Consider the following 22500-nt stretch of genomic DNA (forward strand, 5'->3'; position numbering starts at 1 on the left):
AACACATATTTGAAAGTGGTGAGAAAAATTTAGTGAGCGGTCATTTACCTTAACCAGGTAGGACATATCATACTTTCACTTTAAATGGTTTAACGACGTTGGCCGCCTACTGGGGACATGTTTTTGAAGTATTTTATATATAGTTTATTGCGTGTTGTTTTTCTTTATTATTATTGATACTGGCCTGTTTTTTTTTGCTCGCTCAATTGAAATCTTCGCCGTTTGTTGTTTGTTCATTCATCCGTTGGCCCTGCGGCAACAAAAGAAACACTACTACTACTACTACTACTACTACTACTACTACTACTACTACTACTAACAACAACAACAACAACAACAATAACGATTCTGCCAGCTCGCCGCCTTAATAATAATAATAATAATAATAATAATAATAATAATAATAATAATAATAATAATAAGAAGAAGAAGAAGAAGAAGAAGAAGAAGAAGTAAAATGGCGGCTATACAGAGGCAAGACGTGGTATGGGCACAAACCGCAGAGTCGGAAACAAGCAAAATCCTCTGGGATTTCCCAATCCAAACAGATCAGGTGCTAGAGCATAACAGACCGTACCTAGTGGTAGTGGACAAGGTGTACCACGTATGCTATATAATTGGTGTTGCATGACCCTTTGACCCACGAATGGTCAAGAAGGAAGGCGAAAAGATAGATGAATACAACCCTCTTAAGTACGAAATAGCCCAGCTCTGGAAAATGAAACGGGTGAAGACAGTACCAATTATTGTTGGGTCCTTGGGAACAATATAAGAAGGCATCAAGAGGAATATAAAGGAAATTGGAATAGGGTTCCCAGTACAACTGTTACAAAAGGTTTACCTCCTTGGCTTGGCCACAATTATCAGGAAAGTACTAGATAGCTGAAAAGAGCGAATAGCATGGCACCGTAGGCTGCGGGTGGTAAGCCCATCACGCATGCATGATTCCAGGAGCTTCAACAAAACTTGTGGTAAAGAGAAAGCCCGGATGCAGTACCAGGCAGTGGCTCTCATGGCTTCTGATCTTAACTGATTGGAAGTGTTATCATGTACATTGTTTTGTCTTGGTATAAAAAAATGGGCTACAGCAAATATTCTGCTCAATACCACAGATTTGCTTGTCAGTTGTTTGACCTTAAGTTGATCATGTCCCTTGGTGGCTGACGATATGTGCACCTCTGATCACGAGCAGAAGTAGCTGTTGAATGAAGTGTAGCTGTTAACTGCACCTCGTTTTCTCGTATTTCTTTCCACTGTTTATACACAACTCTTTAGAACCGAGAATTGTAATTATACCAGGGCCAGAGCCATGCTAACCATACGGTGTCCCAGCATGACCTCAGCCTAATGAGTGAAAAAGTGAAACATAGAAAATATCAAAATACCGCCATCTGAAAAGTCGTAGAAATTTTCATTAAAATACCATTTTTCAGAAAGTTATCAGGAAACAAAGTCGAGGCGTGGGGCACAATTGTGCATGTATGCCTTGTAATCATCTCGACTTTATAGTTTGTATTTTAAAATTAAAAAAAAATATGTCTGTAGTAAATGATCTCGAGGAATGTTTCGCTGCTATTTCTAGCAAGCCGAGTCACTCCCTCGTTTCTCCTTCCCATCCTTTTCTCTCTGTCCGATAATTTTACTATTTATCCTTGTTATATACCAAAATGTACCGAGTAACTGTGAACCGGATGACAACAACCGCTTCCCTCTTCCTTGCACAACAACAACAACAACAACAACAACAATGATGACGCCAAAGCGAAAGACGACAGATCGTACTTCCATTTTTTATAATAGAGTTGATCACATGACCTTAAATGGCGGATAGCAGGAAATGGGAAGATAAAGACTTTTCTATTACGTCAAACGACTGATGTTAATTCGGTTTATATATTTGTGTTGCTTTCTGGGTACGGTTTTGTGGTTGTTGTTGTTGATGATGTATAACCCCAGGTCAGTCCTGATCCAAGAGACCTATGATCAAAGATGTTCTGGCAGTGACCGTTCCATCTAGATTATCTAATGTATAGTGGAGGCGCAATGGCCCAGTGGTTAGGGCAGCGGACTCGCGGTCATAGGATCGCGGTTTCGATTCCCAGACCGGGCGTTGTGAGTGTTTATTCGAGCGAAAACACCTAAAGCTCCACGAGGCTCCGGCAGGGGGATGGTGGCGAACCCTGCTGTACTCTTTCACCACAACTTTCTCTCACTCTTTCTTCCTGTTTCTGGTGTGCCTGTAATTCAAAGGGTCAGCCTTGTCACACTCTGTGTCACGCTGAATATCCCCCGAGAACTACGTTAAGGGTACACGTTATTCACTAGGATCAATTTGATCTACATAATTCCTTTGTCTGTCCTTGTTTGTCCACTCTATGTTTAGTCCCCTATGAGCGATAAAGACAATAATTAATGGCTATAGTAGCCACTTATCTGGTGGCGTTCTTTAACCCCAAATCAGCCTTGATCCTAGTCTCTTACGATCAAAGACGTTCCAGCAGGCAGTGACCATCCCATCTTTTACTCAGACATCGTATACCTAGGACTATACCAGGCGCGGTCGTAGAAATTTTTCGAAGGGAGGGCACAAGGTCAAAAAGGAATACAATTCCAGGAGAAAAGGGCGTAATAACATTATTTAGAAGGGCGCACTTCTTTTCTTGAGGGGAGCGCGTGTCCCTCAGGACCCCCCCTCTCAAAACTATTGTAGAGTAGTTCGTATTAGTCGTTATAGTGGTTTTGGCTCCAGGTTAATTTCGATCCTGCTGGCACGGTGATCAAATGTGTTCCAAATGGTGACCATCCCTTCTTTTTAGGATTATCTAGAATGACAATTACGTAACATGCTCTCCATTTTCAAGATGGATGGAAGGATATGATTTGGCTGCTATTTCTGGCATGGCTAGGTATCGGGTATATGGCCCTACCCTTCCAGTTGTCTTTAATTCACCGAGAGAAAGTATTCGTTATCTCACTCTCCGTCCGTCCGTCTGTCTGTCTGTCTGTCTGTCGGTCTCTTTCTCTCTCTATTTCTCTCTCTCTCTCTCTTACATGAGAAAGTCTTCCTGAAATATCTCGGTTTGTTCGGCGACGATGACGAAGGTGGTGGTGGTGGTGGTGATGATGATGATGATGATGACGACGACGACGACGACGATGACGACGATGATGGTGATGATAGTGATGACGGTAATGATGATGATGATGATGATGATGATGAAGATCCTACTTTTATAAATATGTCAAACGGAGAGTGTGGAGGAGGAGGAGAAGAAGAAGGGAAAGGGGAGGAGGAGGAGGCAGAAGAGGCCCGATCGCACACACACACACACACACACACACACATATATATATATATATTTATATATAACGTATAATATATGAATATGTATATGTACTCACACACATACACATATATATAGATATATGTACATATATATATACATTTATATATATACATACATACATACATATGTATGTATGTATGTGTGTGTATGTATTGCGTCACAACCTCAACTTCCTAAAGGCGTCAATTTCCTACCCATCACCCCGACAACCGCCTTCGCCGCTGACCGATCCTAGATTCTTCAACGCCGACACCACCACCGCCGCCACCACCACCACCAATACCGACAGCTTTAATTAAAGCCAGGTCTTCGTTTATCTTTACTTCGATGTGGGTGTGAAAGTTAATGATCGGGCCTCTTCCTCCACCTCCTTCTCCTCCTCCTCCTCCTCCTCCTTCTTCTTCTCTTTCTCCTCCTCCTCGACACCCTCCGTTTGACATGTTTTAGAAGAACAATCACGTAATTAACAACCCACAAAGACATAAGAAAATTTAATTAAGCACTGCTTTGCACAGTCATTAGGCTTTGGCTGTTGTAGAGGAAGTGAGAAGAGGTGGGGGTGAGATACAGAAAGAGAGAGAGAGTGAGAGAGAGAGAGAGGGTGGAGGTTATTATGACATAAGTAACCCTTCCCTACTAACATTAATTCTTTTTTTTTTGTGGTTGTCGTTTCGTTCTGTGTTAATCCTGTTCTGATGATCTGTGACCAAAGATGTTTCAACCTCGACTATCACACCAACCATATATATATATGTGTGTGTGTGTGTGTGTATGTGTGTGTGTATTTATATATACACTCAGTCTTTCTATATATATATATATGTATGTATGTATGTATAGGGCGCAGATCATATTTGAGAACACATTTGGTAATATAAAAAACACAACTCTTACATCGCAAAAACCAAACGTATTTTGCAAAAAAAATGAGTAATCCTTTCGAACGACTGGCGTCCCATCCAGGTGGGAATTTTATACGCCACGGAAACCGGATAAACGGCCCTTATGAGCCCTGGAATGACTCGAGAAGGTATTGTTACTTTTACCTTTATTCTAAGACCTTGCCGAAAGACTTGAGGTAGAATGACGTGACCTTCGTCATTCTAAAACCATTTCTAAAACCACCACAATTCATTGGAATTTTAGTGTGCATCACTCCGAGGAATCAGAAGGATCTGCACCAACCATCTGTCATTTCTCCTCTTAGACTGTTGGTCTTGGATGAAGTATTTTCTCATCAGAGGAGAACCAAAGCATGCCATGTTCGTAAGGGTTTCTAAGCTTGTTACGTAACCATTTAGCACGGATCAAACTGTTTTTCTGCGCCTTTGCAGATATGAATTGGCCTCTCCTCATTAAATACGACTTGTATCAAATGGCCTCGTGCACCGCAGTTCTGATACCCGAAATTCCTTGCTGATGACTGTCATTGGTTTTCTAGGACTTCATATGTATTGTAATCGATGTAACATTATAGACTAAAGTGATGCATTCTTCTAAATCATGTGATCCTCTTTTCTATGTAAATGTATTGTGTCACGAGAGGCAAATTGCTAATAAATAAATAGAATTCCCGAACTTTCTGTTTCCCTCTCACTTATGTATTCCTCATTTAAGAAGTTCGTAATTTTGGGAGTAAATTCCTAACGTTTCGAGCTAGATCTACTCGTCACCAAGTTTAGCACCATTACCACCAACTGCACCGCTTTATTTCAAGCATTCAAACGAGATCTTTGGTTTGACACACAGATTCTGGGTTCTCGATACTCTGTAAGACCGATTCTCAAACATATTTTTAACCATCGCCTCTGTTCATTGACCAGTCTCCTCCCTACAATGCAAGGATGCGGTAGTCGCATTGACCATGGTCTTATCATGCGATGCGTCCTGATAGTTAACCAATCAGCTTGCAGAGATATCATGCCATATGAAACAACATCGAATGTTCTTGAAGTTCGCATGCTTTTCTCAATATGAAAGCATTTCTACACCAAGAATAACACTGGAGCTTTGAAACCCACAAGAGAACATACACCTCACCTCTCGCCCCAGAAACATCAAGTTTTTTTATGCTGAATCCGGCTACAAATAAAAGGAACCTTTCTTCGTATTTGCAGCCAACTCTTCCCAGCACATAGTTATTACAAGTTTATATTCACTTGCTCTCCTAATTAATAAACATTGTGTCCATGATGATGTGGGTTATGCATTAAATTCTCTTTCTAGGCCTACGTGTTGAAGTATTTAACAGCACTCACGAACAATCAACAGAAGCCTTATCTACTGCGCGCGATGTCTTTCGATGTAAAATAACAGCGATAATTACACACCGAGAGGGACATGCTGCTGGAAACCTCAACAAATTAGCTTGCACGTATAAATTTGTGGTTGGCTCATTACAACTAAAAGAATAATCGCGTTATATTCATGACGACCAAATCTTTATCTTCTACCTGTCAACGGCTGGTGATAAAATGATGAGGGAAATGTCGAGTGGCGGCCTCGACAATCTATGGAAAGAGGTGAGACTTGTGAATGAGTCGGTCGGTCTCAACTCTCAGCAAGGAGTTTTGGCGCTAAAAGCGGGTTTATATAAGGCACAAACAGAAAGTTGTAGAAAATTGAATCACGTGATGACTTGACGCTGATTGATTGCTTAACAGGCCGACCACGTGAAACTGTTGTGGTTTCGTCGTGATGTCTGACCGCGTATCCAGAGATTCGGTTTTGTCTCCGCTAGAATTGCAATAAAAATGTACAATTATGTTCACGTCTGATCATATATATTCTGCTCTAACTCTTCGAAACGCCAGTGTTTTAACGGTGGCAGCTGATGACGGATATGTTCCCTATGTGGCCTGCTTTTTTTGTACCTTGTTTATCATTTTGTCTGTTTTTTTGCAACGTCATGTACCCAGATATGTATCTATATGTACATGTAGATGAAGGTATGTACATACATGTACATATATATGCATATACTCATATATTGTTTGTATATATATATATATATATATATATATATATACATATATATATACATATATGCACATATATATACACTCCCACATATATATATATATGCATATACATATACACATATATATATTCATATATATATACACACAGCCACACACACACACACATATATATATATATATATATATATATATATAGACAAATATATAAACACACACACACACACACACACACACACACACACACACACACACACGTATATATCAAGCTTAGACACAGTTTCCATAGTTCACACTAAGGCTACAGTTGAAGAGCCACAGCCAAGGTGCCATGTCATAGAATTGAACCTGGAATCATGTGTTGTAAAAAAAAAATGAACTTAACCACACGACCATGCATGAGCCTTTATCATAACAAAACAAAAATTAAAAAATTAAAAAATAATAAAAATTTTTGAATAAAAAAGAATCAAGAAAGAAACAACAAACAAGAGAATAGTGATCAAGGCACTTGTGTTGTTATTATTATTATTATTATTATTATTATTATTATTAGTTTTTTTTCCGTAGAAGTTGGAAACATTTTATGGACAATAATAAATAATGAACAGTCAATATTAAACGTTGTTGTTTACATTATCTTCGTTGTTTATTTTCACAACAACAATAATAATGAAAAACATCCACCCCACCCCACCCCACCCCTCTCTTTCTCCATTTCCACACACTCTTTCTCTCATCTCCTTCTTCTCCCCTTTCTTCTCCTCTTCCTCCTCCTTCAGCCCATTTGACAACCCACCCCCATCCCCATCACATCTACAAGTTTGTTCTGTTTTATCTACTTTGAGATCAACCATTGAAAACAAATATATATATATATATATATATATATATATGTATGTATGTATATATGTATGCATTTATGTGTGTGTGTGTGTGTGTGTGTGTGTGTGTGTGTATCAATTTTAATGGTTCTGAAGAAGCTATAACATGTTGCATGAGCACTCACATGTGAGTACACTGCTTCTTGTAGCAGAAACAACTGTAAGCTAATGAAGTTGATTATGCAATTGCTATACCCTTGTTATTCAATAATACATATATATATATACATACACACACACACATGCTTATATATGAATATACACACACATATCTATACATATTTATGATGGGCTTCCTCCAGTTTCCATCTATTGGATTTCCCTCACAAAGCTTTGGTAGCCACATGACTGGTAACGAACCAATCAGTTTATGGGAATAAACATCAAAGAGGAGGTGGTTGAAGAAGGGGCATGAAGAGGAAGGTGAGGAAGAAGAGGAAGTCAACTAGCACACCTTCTTTGTATCGATACCACATTTAAATATTCTATGCTGCCTTGGTATCTGATATTATGAGTTAGATATGCTCAGATATCTAATGATGAGGGTTTTTTTTTTTTTTAATTTACGATATGAAGCTTTCCTCAGACCTCAGATTCATAGTGAAAGGAAATGTGAAGAGATGACACCTACTTGACACCTGTTTCGAGGTTGTTTGCAATGCAGATAATGCAATATTATCGAGGAATTTATAAATATAAATTTAAAGCTGCACACTCAATGTGCAACAAGTATTCAGAGATCTGCTCTGAGAAAATAAAAATAATAGACACTATGATCAAAGGCAAACCAACCATCACCATCGCACATGGTGTTGTGTTTGCTGTGTCCTCTGTTTGAAGACGTGTAAGGTGTGATTTGATGGCTGCTATTTCTAGCAGAAGAAGCATCCCCATACAGGATCTTGTGTTTCTTTTGAAGTCTTATTAGCAGGACACCAGTGTTCACTTAGGAATACACCCTCACGCATATAAACATACATATATATATACATAACGCATGTCATATAGTAAACATAATTTATATGTATGTATTTAAATACATAATGTATATTTATGAATATATACTTATATATATATATATATATATACATATATGTATATAATATATTATATTCTATATATGTATATAAAATATATAATAAATATATAGTTTTTATATATATGCCTATATATGATATACAAATATAACATATATTATAAATATATATATGTGTATAATATACATACGTTTATGTGTACATATATATATATATATGTGTGTATGTATATATATATATATGTATATATATGCACACACACACACATACACTTATACAGACACATATATACATAAACATTGTGTACATGTATTTCCCCACCCATACACATACACACATTCACAAATGTACTTATATACACACACACGTTAAATGGTACAAATTATTAGAAATATAGATTTTTTTTTTTTACTCTTCTCTGGAGGCACAAGTCTTAAATTTTTTTCCTTTTTTTTTTTTTTACAGTGGAGATAAAAAATAGATGTTTAATTGTTTAATTATTTAAATGTTAATTGTCAATTAAGTCTCAGAAGGTGGGGGACATCAAGTACTATTACAACAGTGGAAATATTGTTTCTGCAATCATTAAGTCACAGACTTTTGTTTGCCAAGAGTTCACTCCTACCTTTTGGTAGTCTCGTCAGTTTACTGGGATTAAAATCACAAGAAAGGAAACAATTTTGGGTCTTTGTGAGTTTTTTTTTTTTTTGTTAAAAATTCTTTTTCTTTTGTTGAAATAATCTTTAGTGTGTGAGTGTTGTTAATCTTGAGTGTCGATTAATGATTAAATGAGGAAAATCTTTTGTTTATTTTATCTCTGTATATATATATATATATATATATATATATATATATATATATTTGTTTGCTTTTTTAGTTGCTTGTTTTTGTAGCCTTCATGAATAAAGAAGAGTGTGCATGTGTGTGCATGTGTGTATGTGTGTTATAAAAAAAAAACGTGTGTATGCAGCACAAAGAGATGCAGTTGCTAAGTTACAATGAAACCAAGCTAACAGATCCACCTGTGGCAGAAGTGGAGACTGGCGGTGGTGGTAGAGGAGGTGATGGGTGGCAGGGTATGTCTTTGCTTTTGTAAGGCACTCAGAAGAACAAAAAAAAAAAAAGATTTTCCATTGTTGGAAACGGTTCAGTTGTTTGATTTGTCTTTTCTCCAAATGGACGTTGTTCAATTTTTGTTAAAGGAGAGGGTCTTTTTATTTATTTATTTATCGTAGACCCCTTTCCAAGAGGCCCTGTTCACAGAAGCTTTATTTATTTATTTTTTTGTTGCTTCGAGAGGGCCTCTAGCATTTCACTGATAAAAGGTTTTCTTTGTTCCTTCAACAGGACCTTAATAATGAAGAGAAAGAGGCCCATACCTAGTGGTATTTATGCTTCCTTTGTTACTTGCTATTTTTTCTTTATCACAGCCTCCGAGGATATTTTAAAAGAGTCTACTTCACAAGGTCCCCAGTGATGACAACACCATCCTGGGGCCATGTGCTTTTAGCAAGGCCGAGAAGGGCAGTGTTTAAGAGTCTCCATTGTCAGCAGTGGATCCTGGGGCGATGATAAATACTTCCTCTGGATTGGCAGAAAGGCATTTTAGAGCAGAGAGTGGAGTTTTGTTTATGCAGTCATAACGGCCTCTGGGGATAATCTCAAACTCATCTTTGTGTAGAAAGAACTTCAGTTGTTGAAGTTTTATAAGTAAGTCATTATGTGACCATCCTGTCGGAAATGAGTCAAAGCAATCCTTCCAAAAGTAGCCAAAATTGAGTGAATCTCATATCTCAGTAATTGGAGAAGAGATATGTTCTAAAAAGAAGACTGTCTCAGGAGACACATTTCCCCCAAGAGACACCCAATGGTAGGATTTGTTTCATACTGTCATATATCTTGAAACACTCTGTATTAAGGAGTGTTACTTTTCATTCTTGTGATTCTTGTAGAGGTATCCAAGTACCACGAATGTGACATAAATTTATTTTATCTGCTGCTTCTATCTCTCACTCTTTTTACTTTGAGTATATGTGTGTGTATTAGTATACATATTACCCAGATAACATTATATATATATATATATATATACACACACATATATATATATACATATATAAATATATATATATATATATATATATATATATACATATATGTATATTTATACATACACACATATCTATATAAGGCCTCTTTACATATAGTTTTAGATTTGAAACAATTACCAAATAGTTTAGTAAGGCCTCCAAACTGATATTGTATTGTCAGAAGAGTCGGTACTCTGTGATGGTCGCGCTGGTGGTGGACTAACATGTTCCGATGTATTACCACGAAGATCTTCACGCATCAACACATCACTAGACTGTTCTGGTTGGCTGATTCGCATTTCGATGTCATTTGAGTTGTCTTCCTTGTTCAACGTCTTATTAGCAACTAATGGTGCAGTGTCGGCCGGTTGACGACCTGGCGATGCTAATAAAGCTGGACGTTCAATCCTGGCTGGAACTTCTGGTCTTTGGCTTAAGAGGTCAAAATTCCGTACATCGCTAGACGGCATGTAGAAACTGCTCTGGTACTGTGGGGCGGAACTGTAGAGGTGGGGATAAAGAAACGACGTGCTGCTGAGGTAAGGGGATGCTATGGTGTTTGTTGGGGTCATCGAATTAAAGAGCTCTCGATGGGAAATGATTGGATAGTTAGTGTGTGTCGGGGGCAGTGCCAGAGTGGAAAGCGCACGGCTCTCTTCGAGAATGGACAAATTTGAACTGTTCGATGGGTAGGCCATGTTGTGAGTGGGTGGGAACAAATGAGTTGTAACTGGAGGGTAGCGAGGATCCGCAAGACGAGGGTTAGGGATCCGAACGTCTGTGATTCCTTGGTAGGATGGAAGCATGACGGGTAACCGAGAGTCAAGAGTCGGTAATCGCTGGTCAACTTGGTACCTTGAGTCGAGAGATGGGTAGTCAAGATGCTGGGTTTCAGGGATAACAGGTAAACTACATCTGTCAGAACCGGTCATGCTGTGTTGTGAGACAGGTGGTAGTTCTTGTGGAATTGGTTTTAACCTTGTGCGGCTGACATTTTGGTCAATGGTCGTTAGGTGATGAGCTATAATTAGAATAAATAAATAAATATAGATTAAGTAAATAAATATAAATAAAAATGAATCAGAGCATTCTCAGTCAGCTAGATTATTATTATTATTATTGTTGTTGTTGTTGTTGTTGTTGGTATTATTATTATTATTGTTATTATTATTATTATTATTATCATTATTATTATTATTGAGTGAGAGAGCAGCGCATGCCATCAAAGTGACACTGGGGTAAAATATACGAAGCCCAGTATACCCATCATGACTACCCGTCTGATAAGGGTACACCAGGCACATGCATCACAACCATATGTGCGCGACATGGTGATCTCATATCAAGATAAACAGCGCATGACCTCGCAGGTGGGGTCCAGTTAGAATTTTCTTCAGGTTAAGTAGCACAGTCTGCTCAAAAGATCCCGGAATAAGGTTTTTTTAAGGACGTTGAATGACACACCCATGTTGCCAGAGGTAAATTATCCAAACCCCAAAGAATTCCTCTCGACACATGGCTATGATGCACCCCCACTATTTCTGCTCATGATCAGAGATGCACATATCGTCAGCCACCAAGGGACATGCTCAACTGGTTAAGGTCAAACAACTGACAAGCAAGTCAGTGGTATTGAGCAGAATATTTGCTGTAGCCCATCTTTTATACCAAGACAAAACAATGTACATGATAACACTTCCAATCAGTTAAGATCAGAAGCCATGAGAGCCACTGCTTGGTATTGAATAGAGGCATTTATTATTATTATTATTATTATTATTATTATTATTATTATTATTAGGAAAGTGAACTGGTAGAGTCATTAACATTAAATGGTTTAGGGATATTTCTTTTGGTATTAAGTTCTGAGTTCAAATTCCTTCAGTCTCTGTCTACCAAATACACTCACAAGGGTTTGGCCAGCCTGAGACTACAGTAGAAGACACTTGCCAAGATATCATACAGTGGAATTGAACCTAGAGCCATGTGGTTCAGAAGCAAGCTTCTTATCTCACAGTCAAGCCTGTGCCATTTAGACAGGTACATAGATAGACAGTTACAGTTACATACACATATACAAAACATGCCACCCCGCCACACACGAATACTGCTCACACACCTTTAAGTAGATCATGGGACGGTGCCAACAGCTGAGGACGTTCCAGTCGATCAGTCAAGGAACCCAACTGCAAGCTGTTTCCTTTTGGGTTCTTCCTGTCCAGGAAGACGACCACGGAGTTGCCTCTGGCAGGGGCAGAACCATCACCTAAGAGCCGTTCTACAACTGAACATTGAAACAATGAAAAAAAAAAAAAAATGTCTGTTATTCTGGAATAAGTTTGGGTGTTTTTGAGATTAAAAGTTAGAAGGTTAAAACTTAATAGGACAGCACAAGGACAAACGCATCAACATCATCAACATCGTCATCGTCACCATTGACCCCTGAATGTAGGGGGCAGTTACCCGGTTTCCATTATGTGTCAGTAACCGAAATTACAACATTCTCCCCGAATGGGGCACCACCAGTCCGTTACGCGGAGACTCATCTATGGCTGAGTTGACCTCAGCAATGAGAAATGAAATGTTTTGTTCAAGAATACAATGTACTCCCAGTCTGGGAATTGAAACCACAATCTTGTGATTGCGAGTAGAACATCCTAACCACTAAGTCAACAAACATTATCATTATTATTATTATTATTATTGTTATTATTATTATTGTTATTATTATTATTATTATTAAGGCGGCGAGCTGGCAGAAACGTTAGCACGCTGGGTGAAATACTAAGTTATGGGGATATAAACACACCAACATCGGTTGTCAAGCAATGGTTGGGGCACAAACACAGACAAACACACACACATACACATTCAATGGGCTTCTTTCAGTTTCTGTCCGCCAAATCCACCCGCAAGGCTTTAGTCAGCCCAAGGCTATATAGCAGAAGACACTTGCCCAAGGTGCCACATAGTGGGACTGAACCCGGAACCATGTGGTTGGGAAGCAAGCTTCTTACCACACAGCCACTCCTGTTGCACATGCATAGCATGTGTTTTGCTTATACACTCATTTGCTGTGGGATAGCATCCTGGGAAGATTCCCTGTGTGATGCTGAGTGTTAAAGAACACTGAATGTCCCTGACAGGTATGGCAACTTTCCTAAAAGGATCAAAAATGATAGATACCAATATTGTTAACACTGTTGTGTTTTATCCACCGTTTTCTATCTTACAAAATGTTTTGCATAAAACATTAATCCCAGGTTCCTAAAATCCTTCTTGTTATTGATGTCAGAATGATTCCGGTAAAGGAGCGAAAAAAAATAATAAAATCCAAACTAAGATGGAAGGCTTTTTCTTGACTATTGTTGTTTTGTTGTGGTTTTTTAGTGTTCAGTAAGATTAACATGACAAAGCTACAAACAGCAAAGATAAACACTCAAACAGCTGCTTGAAAAATCAAAGTAATTGATGTTTATTTTATCTGGTGCTACATAACTAAACTAACAAATTAGGTACTACAAAATTTTCTTCATAGCTAACGTGTTGTGGCAGTTAGAGTTAAAGTTTAGATTAAGCAGGAGTATTAATTCAACTGCTGAAAGCTGGTAAGTTTATTAACTCAAACAGCTGCTTCAAAAACAAAATAATTGATTTTCTGTTCTTGTGTTAGATAATCAAATTGAAAAATTAAATACCGCAAATTTTCTTCAGAGTGAAGAAGTTATGGGTGAGGGTCAGGAAGGGAACATCTGGTTAGGTGTGGGGAAATTAGTTGATGTAGTAATTTATAGGCTAATATTTAACCCATTTCTTTTTTAACTGCATTTCTGTTGAAATACACTTCGTTTTAATTACAAAGAATTTAGTAATATAATTTTGTCTTTATTAACAAAGTGTTTAGAATATAAATTAAGAGGAAATTTTAATGGAAGGTTTTAAATAAGATTCACTTTAACCCTTTTGTTACCCTATTCTGTTGAAATACAATGCCTTTGTTCCAATTAACTTTTTTGAAAATAATGAGGAATTCCGCAAAAGAACTTGGTCATTATTAAGTTTGTGTTTGGAACATAAATTAAGATGTAACTTTGATGGGGGGGGGGGGGGGGTTCAATTCAGTTCACTTTAAAACAAGCAGGATGATGTCAAAATGTTTAAATTTGTATAACCATCCTACCCATGTGAGAATGGAATATTTAATGCTTTAGCATTTAAACCGCCCACATCTGGTATAAGAGCTTGTCTACTCATGCATGCAAGACCAGTGGGTGGAGGAGACCACCAGTGAGGTCCAATGGTCAGGAAGACAGTACCAGCAGGTGTTGTGGAGTGCCAAGAGCACGAGGACACACTATGGATTCCTGATCACCCACTGCAGCAGGGAGGGTCTTTAGTCATAATGATTTTTTGTATCACTGGGTCAAGGTTCTTTCTGCTTAGAGAGTGGGATTATCATCATCATCATCATCGTCGTTTAACGTCCGCTTTCCATGCTAGCATGGGTTGGACGATTTGACTGAGGACTGGTGAAACCAGATGGCTACACCAGGCTCCAATCTGATTTGGTAGAGTTTCTATGGCTGGATGCCCTTCCTAATGCCAACCACTCCGAGAGTGTAGTGGGTGCTTCTACGTGTCACCTGCACGAAGGCCAGTCAGGCGGTACTGGCAACGGCTACGCTCAAAATGGTGTATTTTACGTGCCACCCGCACAAGAGCCAGTCCAGGGGCACTGGCAACGATCTCGCTCGAAAATCCTAATGCGTACAAATTAATGATTGACTTTGAGAGATGATAACTGAAGGAACTACCCCAAGTAGATGTCAAGAAAAATAAGGGCTGATAAGAGGGTTTGAAACCCTTCAGATTTCCTTATTTTCTCTTCTTCCTTTTTATCATCCACAACAGAAGCTTTGTCTGTTAGCTTACAAGGGTCAACAAAATTGCTATGACAGTTGCATACCTGATGGTGGATGAAATCCGTTTGGCTCCACACGGGAGACATCCGGGTGGTGGATTGTGGATCGGCGAAGATGCTCGAGTTCAGCGAGGTGGGTGGAATATCTGCGTTCACTGAGAGGGTCGGGTAGAGTCCGTTCCACGGGTAAGTTAAGGGGACCAGGGCGCTGGTGGAGTCGGCGGTCATCAGTGCGAAGTTCTGAAAATGAAAAAAGATGGAATAAAAGACATTATATATACATACACATGTACACACACATGCATATCATATCCATAGATACATACATATATATATATATATATATATATATATATATATATATATATATATATATATAATATAATATAATATAATTGAGGTGTGTTCTGTTAAGAGCGTATAAGAGTACAAATAGAGCTCGTTCACCCTTAGAATTCCCAAATAGCCGGTAATATTCTTATGGCATGGCACCAATTCTAGACTTAGGTATTCCTTGTGTGTGAAAATAAAAAGTAAATACTTCTTACTTTCTACTTATATATATATATATATGTATATATATATATATATATATATATATAAAATATATATATAAAATATATAGTTTTAGGGAAAATAACCAATTTTCAAGAACTCATCGATGAAAATCCACTATCACATATAGAAAAATTAATAATTAAAAGCACAATAAATGAGTATAATATAAAGTAAATTAAATATCATAAGATAAATATAATAAAAAGATTACACGTGTTTCATAACCAATTTTCAAATAGAAAAGAAATTTAAATCGATTAAAATCAATTGAAATTATCGAAAATAAGTTCTATTCATATATATATATACACACACACATACATATATGTGCATGTATATATATGTCTGTATATATATATATATATTTGTATTTACAGAAACAATGAATGCAGATGGAAAAAATTTATAGAGGAAGGTGGGGTGGGGGGAAATAATAAACTGTTTGGTTAAATATTTGTAAATTATTGACTGGGAACCAAGGTGCCACACAGTGGGACTGAACCCGGAACCATATGGTTGGGAAGCAAGCTACTTACCACCCACCCACCCACTCCTGTATATATTATAATTCTGGTTTCCAATATCGGCACAAGGCCAGTATGTTTGGAGATGGGGCAAGCCAATTACACCAACCTCAGTATGCAACTGGTACTTATTTTATCGACCCTGGAAGGATGAAAGGCAAAGCTGACCTCAGCGGGATTTGAACTCAGAATGTAGAGACGGATGAAATGCCACTAAGCAATGTATCCAGTGTGCTAATGGTTCTGCCAGCTCTCTGCCTTTGCTACAGAATACTGTAAATTCTAATCTCTGATTTAAGGCATTTATTTTCTGTGACCAATCTACTATGTGTGTGTGTGTGTGTGTGTGTGTGTGTGTGTGTGTGTGTGTGTGTGTGTGTGTGCGTGTGTGTGTGTGCGTGTGTGTGTGTGCGTGTGTGTGTGTGTGTGTGTGTGTGTGTGTGTGTGTGTGTGTGTGTGTGACCTTGTTTTGACATTGCACAATAGTTGTAGATGAGTGTCACTGTCGTACAAGCGGTGTCGTTCATTTGTGGTCTTCTGTAAATGTGTGTCATGGGGAAATATTAACTATCTTCGGAAACGGTCCAGGGTTGGTGGCAGGGAGAGCATCCAGCTGCAGAAAATGCGCCTCAGTTAACTGCGTCTGACCCATACAAGCACGGGAAAGTGGACGTTAAAAGGGCAATGATGGTGATGATGACGATGATGACGACACTGGGTGAGAACACAACAGAGGTACAACAAAGAAGAGAGAGAGAGTGAGTGAGTAAGTGAGTGAGTGAAAGAGAGAGACAGAGAGAGAGAGAGTGAAAGAGAAAGAGAGAGAAAGAAGAAAGACCAGGAAGGCCGAACAAAGCTGGTACCTTTTAGTGAGAAGCCATGATCGGCCGATTTTGATAAAGTCTGCCAGCTTGAGTGGAACAAGTCCAAATTTGCAGTTTTGGCACCGAACCTAACCATTCTTTCCTCAATTCTAATTCCTGTAAGAAAGAGAAAAACATTCTATACAAGGATGATGAAAAACCAACAAAACCAGCTACACATGAGTGGCACATATATATATATATATATATATATATATATATACACACACACTCACTTGTCACTGGTAATGGAACAGGAGAAAATGTACTCAAAACTAGAAGTAGAGAATAGATTGTATTATATATATATGTATATATATGTACATGTATATATATCATATATATATGTATATATATATGTGTGTGTGTGTATAAATGTATGTGTATATAATATATATATATAGTTGTGTATATATATATGTGTTTTTGTGTGTGTGTGTGTGTATATATATATATATATATATTTATATATAAGATGTTCATTTAATGTATATACATATATATAAAGATATGTGTGTGTGTGTGAGTGTATGTGTGTGTGTGTGTGTGTTAACTAAAACAACATGAACACTAACCAACAAAACAACAAGAAAACAAGGAAAAATGAACAGAAAAATATATAAAAACACAAGAAGTATTACCAGACCCCCCCCCCCCAACAAAACACAAAACAAAAATCTCATCCTACTTGTGCAACATCAAAAGCCATTATGAGCAGAAACATTCAACACTGAAAGGTCTATTGTAGCCAGAGATTGAACTCACAAACAGCAGAATACCAATGAAAAATCTTACTAGACATGACAGCTAAATGTATGTCTTGAATCATATACTATATTTTTCAGAAAAAAATAAATAAATAAATAGACACAATGGATAACATAGTCATAGGTATACTTTGCCTGAATGAACAAAAAGACATGAAACAAAAGGTGTGATATTTGTAGCGTGGATACCATTAAGCATAGGTTAGCTGGTTCAAATTTCAGCTGAGGCTATGCGATAATAATAATAATAAAAATCCTTTCTACTATAGGCACAAGGCCTGAAATTTGGTGGGAGGGGAATAGTCGATTACATTGAACCCAGTGCGCAACTGGTACTTAATTTATCGACCCCCGAAAGTATGAAGGGTAACGTCGACCTCGGTGGAATTTGAACTCGGAACGAGGTGATGGGCGAAATACCACTAAGCATTTCGTCCAGCGTGCTAACAGTTCTGCCAGCTCAACACCTTAATAATGATAATAATAATAATAATAATGATAATAATAATGATAATAATAATAATAGTAATAATAATAATTCTTTACTGGTCACAGGGGGTGCAAAGAGCATTTAGGACAATACAGAGATATAAGCATAAGGGCAACTATATTGAGATCAGGTATTTATTTCATGGACCCCGGAAAGATGAAAGGCATAGCCGACTGTGGCAGTATTTGAACTCAAAATGTAACAACAATAACAACAACAACAACAGCAACAACAACATCAATGCAAAGTGAAGGAAGCCATTCATGTATAGGATAGCTAGAAGCAACAGACATTATAAAGACGTATTTAAATGTGTCTAAGTCTATCTTGGGTTATAGGTGTAGGATGCACAGAAGCCAAAAAAGCGGACCTCTACAATGTCATCTGAAGTGCTAGAAATAGGAGCCAAATTTTCTCCAAATAGCAATGACTGTCTTGAGAAAAAGGAAGGACACACAATTGGTCTACTGGATCAAAAGTTAAAAGAACAAGGTAGATAGATACATGATAGAGTGTAGTCCTAGATTGACTATGGCAGAATAAAAGCTTGTGGGGAAAAAAATGAAGTGTTTTCGTCATGTGACATGAGGTTATGTGTTTATTCCATGGGACTCTTTTGGTGAAGTGCTAAGCATACTTTACATAAACAAACCAACACTGGTTATCAAGTGGTGGTGGTGGTGGTAGAGGTGGGAACGAACAAAGACACACACACACACACACACACACAAACACACGTACACACTTACATACTCATGATAGGCTTCCATACAGTTTCCATCCACCACATTCACTCACGAGGTATCGGTCTCCCTAACGGGGGTGGGATTGAATACACAAGGGCGGGGTGGTGAGGAGAAATAGGGGTGGAGGGAGAGGATGTTGAGGAGAAGGAAGGGCAGGTTGTGTGTGTATGTATTATGTATAATTCCCCACCCCACCTCACCCTGAGCTACAGGGTTTTTTTTGTGACCAAGGTATTATGTGACTAAATAGATGGGAAGGCCATGTCCGGAAGATCTTCAATCATATGTCAGCTAGATTATGGGTATTGATTGATTGAGATGTTTATATGACTATACGAAAGGTGAGATGGTCCAGACTGGATTGTCTCTGATCATATGTCTGCTGGATTATGACTGATCTGGGCTAAACAACAACAACAACAGCTGCAGTAACAACATAAATAGCAATAATAATAAACAGTGCTCTAGATTCTTGAGTGTTAGCCATATATGGAGTGTCATGCAACAGGAGAAAGAAAGACAGAAAGACAGAGAAAGACCTCAACATTAAAGAAAAATATGCGAGTTGTATACTGTCCCATTACAGGGTGTATAGAATTATATGCATAGAGTGGTATACTCTGTTGTGGAGGTGTGTATATTTTGTATGGTATGGTGTAGAGCAGTGGTTCCCAAAGTGGGCGGTATTGCTCCCCTGGGAGTGGTGGAAAGTTCCAAGGGTGGGAGTGGGGGCGTTGAAGAAAAGACCCCCCCCTTTAGAATATTCCCCGGGATTTAGGCGAGTTGCTGGTTTGAGCTTCGTTGGCCTTGCACCAATATATATATATATATATATATATATATATATATATATATATATATATATATATATATATGTGTGTGTGTGTGTGTGTGTGTGTGTGTGTGTGTGTGTGTGTATGTACATATGTATATATATATATATATATATATGGGAGAATATACAAATAATAACAACAGACGAGGACAGGTGGTGTAAATAACAAAAGTATATATTAGTATGACGCTCGGGAATACGGAAAGTCTTTGACGTTTCATATATATGTATGTGTGTGTATATATATATATATATATATATATATATATGTTTATATATATATATATATATATATATATATATATATATATGTATGTATATATATGTATATATATATGTGTGTATGTACATATATATATATATGTATGTGTATATATATATATATATGTATGTGTATATATATATATATATATGTATGTATGTGTATATATATATATATATATATATATATATATATATATATATTTATTTATTTATGGGTTTCAGCCAAGTAGCTGCGGTCATGCTATATATATGTATGTACACATATTGTGTGCATATGTGCATTTGTGCAACCTGAGGTTATTGACCCAGGTTGGAAAACTGCATTCTCAGAAACAGAGACGAGACGTACAATAAGACACGGTCCTGTTTGTATTGCATGTGTGTGTGTGTGGTTGTTGTTGTTGTGGTCGAATGTACCCGTATAGGTGTGCATATGTGGTTGCATATGCACAGCTGCAGTTGCCTGTGTTGAGCTCGGTAATGGTCTGCTGCACAAAATACTACCCCTCCCACCCCGCACCATACACACACATACACACACACACACACGTACCCATGCACACAAGCAGTCAAGCCCATGTGACATTAATCTGTAGCGATGTCTTAATATTGCACCATACTTCAAATGATGCATGCAAATTTCTTGACAGCAGCTGCACAGTGGTAGTAGTAGTAGTAGTAGTAGTAGTAGTAGTAGTGCTAGTGGTAGTAGTGGTGGTAGTAGTGGTGGTGGTGGTGATGGTAGTAGTAGTGGTGGTAGTAGTAATAGTAGTAGTAGTAGTGGTGGTGGTGGTGGCAGTGGTAGTGGTGGTAGTAGTGGTTTTGAAATTTAGCACAAGGTCAAACTGCAGATTTTAGTGTGTGTGTGTGTGTGGGGGGGGGACTGGCTCCTGTGCAGGTAGCACGTAAAAACACACCTTTTTGAGCATGGCAGTTGCCAGTACCGCCTGACTGGCCCTCATGCTGGTGGCACGTAAAAGCACCCACTACACTCTCGGAGTGGTTGGCATTAGGAAGGGCATCCAGCTGTAGAAACTCTGCCAGATCAGATTGGAGCCTGGTGCAGCCTTCTGGCTTGCCAGTCCCCAGCCAAACCGTCCAACCCATGCTAGCATGGAAAGTGGACGTTAAACGATGATGACGATGATGAGGATTTCATTGCATCACAGCCCCCACATTTCATGGTTGTCTCCCTTTGTATTTCCTGCTGTATCCTTTGTCCCAGTGGCAATTAAAATAAATTGTTATTATGACTGCCATTAATCATACAATTGTGATATTTATGCTGACAGACATAAAACATCACGGTTTACATAAAAAAAAGGAAAATTTCTAAAAAATTAGATTTTAATTCTAAGATTTTTTTTTTAATAATAAAACCTTAATTTATGCAAATAGTGACAGGTCACTGGAATGGAACGAATCGGGATACAATTGTTGCTCATCTTTAGGTTTTGCTCTGTGGATGGTTGCGGTGGAATACACAAAGGTGGTGGTGGTGGTGGTGGTGACATTTCTTTGTGACAGCAACGATCCTCATTGTCACAATGATGGTTGTTGTGGCGGTGGCGGGGGGTCTGTGGGGTTTGGGGCGACGCTAATGGTTGTAAAATGGAGGAGGTGTGACAGTCTTGATGGTGGAGGCGGCAGCGGTGGCAGCGGCGGAGGTGGTGGTGGCGGTGGTGAAGCAGTGATTTTTGAATTAAGGGACACGTCTCCCTATAACTACCAGTCCAGCCAACCCTAGAGAAACTTAGTGGTTCGGCAAAAGTGACTGATAGAATAAGTACTAGGCTTACAAAGAATAAGTCCTGGAATTGATTTGTTCGACTTTTTAAAATGCACAACCACACGTGTGTGATATAATTGCAAATAAAAATAATAATTATAATAATAATTATAATTATAAATGCAGTACCAGGCAGTGGCTCTCATGGCTTCTGATCTTAATTGATTGGAAGTGTTATCATGTACATTGTTTTGTCTTGGTATAAAAGATGGGCTACAGCAAATATTCTGCTTAATACCACTGATTTGCTTGTCAGTTGTTTGACCTTAAGTTGATTATGTCCCTTGGTGGCTAACGATATGTGCATCTCTGATCATGAGCAGAAGTAGTGGTGGTAGGGCATCATAGCCATGTGTTGAGAGGAATTCTTTGGGGTTTGGATAATTCACCTTTGGGAACATGGGTGT

General features: G+C 38.1%; 1 protein-coding gene across 2 annotated transcripts; it reads right to left on the reverse strand.

Annotated features, from left to right (window-relative positions):
- Positions 1-6821: 6821 nt before the first annotated feature.
- LOC106871471 (uncharacterized) lies at positions 6822-17348 on the reverse strand. 2 transcript variants are annotated; one of them, XM_089343606.1, is made up of 4 exons: positions 17203-17348; positions 15303-15497; positions 12456-12620; positions 6822-11357 (listed from the first exon to the last, which is right to left on the reverse strand). In XM_089343606.1, the coding sequence occupies exons 1-4, from the start codon at positions 17297-17299 to the stop codon at positions 10483-10485; spliced, it is 1332 nt and encodes a 443-aa protein (XP_089199732.1). In that variant the 5' UTR covers positions 17300-17348; the 3' UTR covers positions 6822-10482. The 2 variants fall into 2 exon arrangements, with proteins under 2 accessions (XP_089199732.1, XP_089199733.1); XM_089343607.1 differs by lacking the exon at positions 12456-12620.
- Positions 17349-22500: the final 5152 nt, after the last annotated feature.

The sequence above is a fragment of the Octopus bimaculoides genome, chromosome 27 (genome assembly GCF_046866305.1).
Source record: "Octopus bimaculoides isolate indiv1 chromosome 27, ASM4686630v1, whole genome shotgun sequence".
NCBI lineage: Eukaryota > Metazoa > Mollusca > Cephalopoda > Octopoda > Octopodidae > Octopus > Octopus bimaculoides.

What these genes read in the sequence shown, in the direction of transcription:
- LOC106871471 (XM_089343606.1), bottom strand. Translation starts at nt 17,299, where the DNA reads ATGGTTAGGTTCGGTGCCAAAACTGCAAATTTGGACTTGTTCCACTCA. An exon ending in TCATGGCTTCTCACTAAAAG is followed by an intron (nt 15,498 to 17,202) that starts GTACCAGCTTTG and finishes TTTCATTTTCAG; the next exon opens with AACTTCGCACTGATGACCGC. An exon ending in GTCCCATGATCTACTTAAAG is followed by an intron (nt 11,358 to 12,455) that starts GTGTGTGAGCAG and finishes TTCTAATTATAG; the next exon opens with CTCATCACCTAACGACCATT.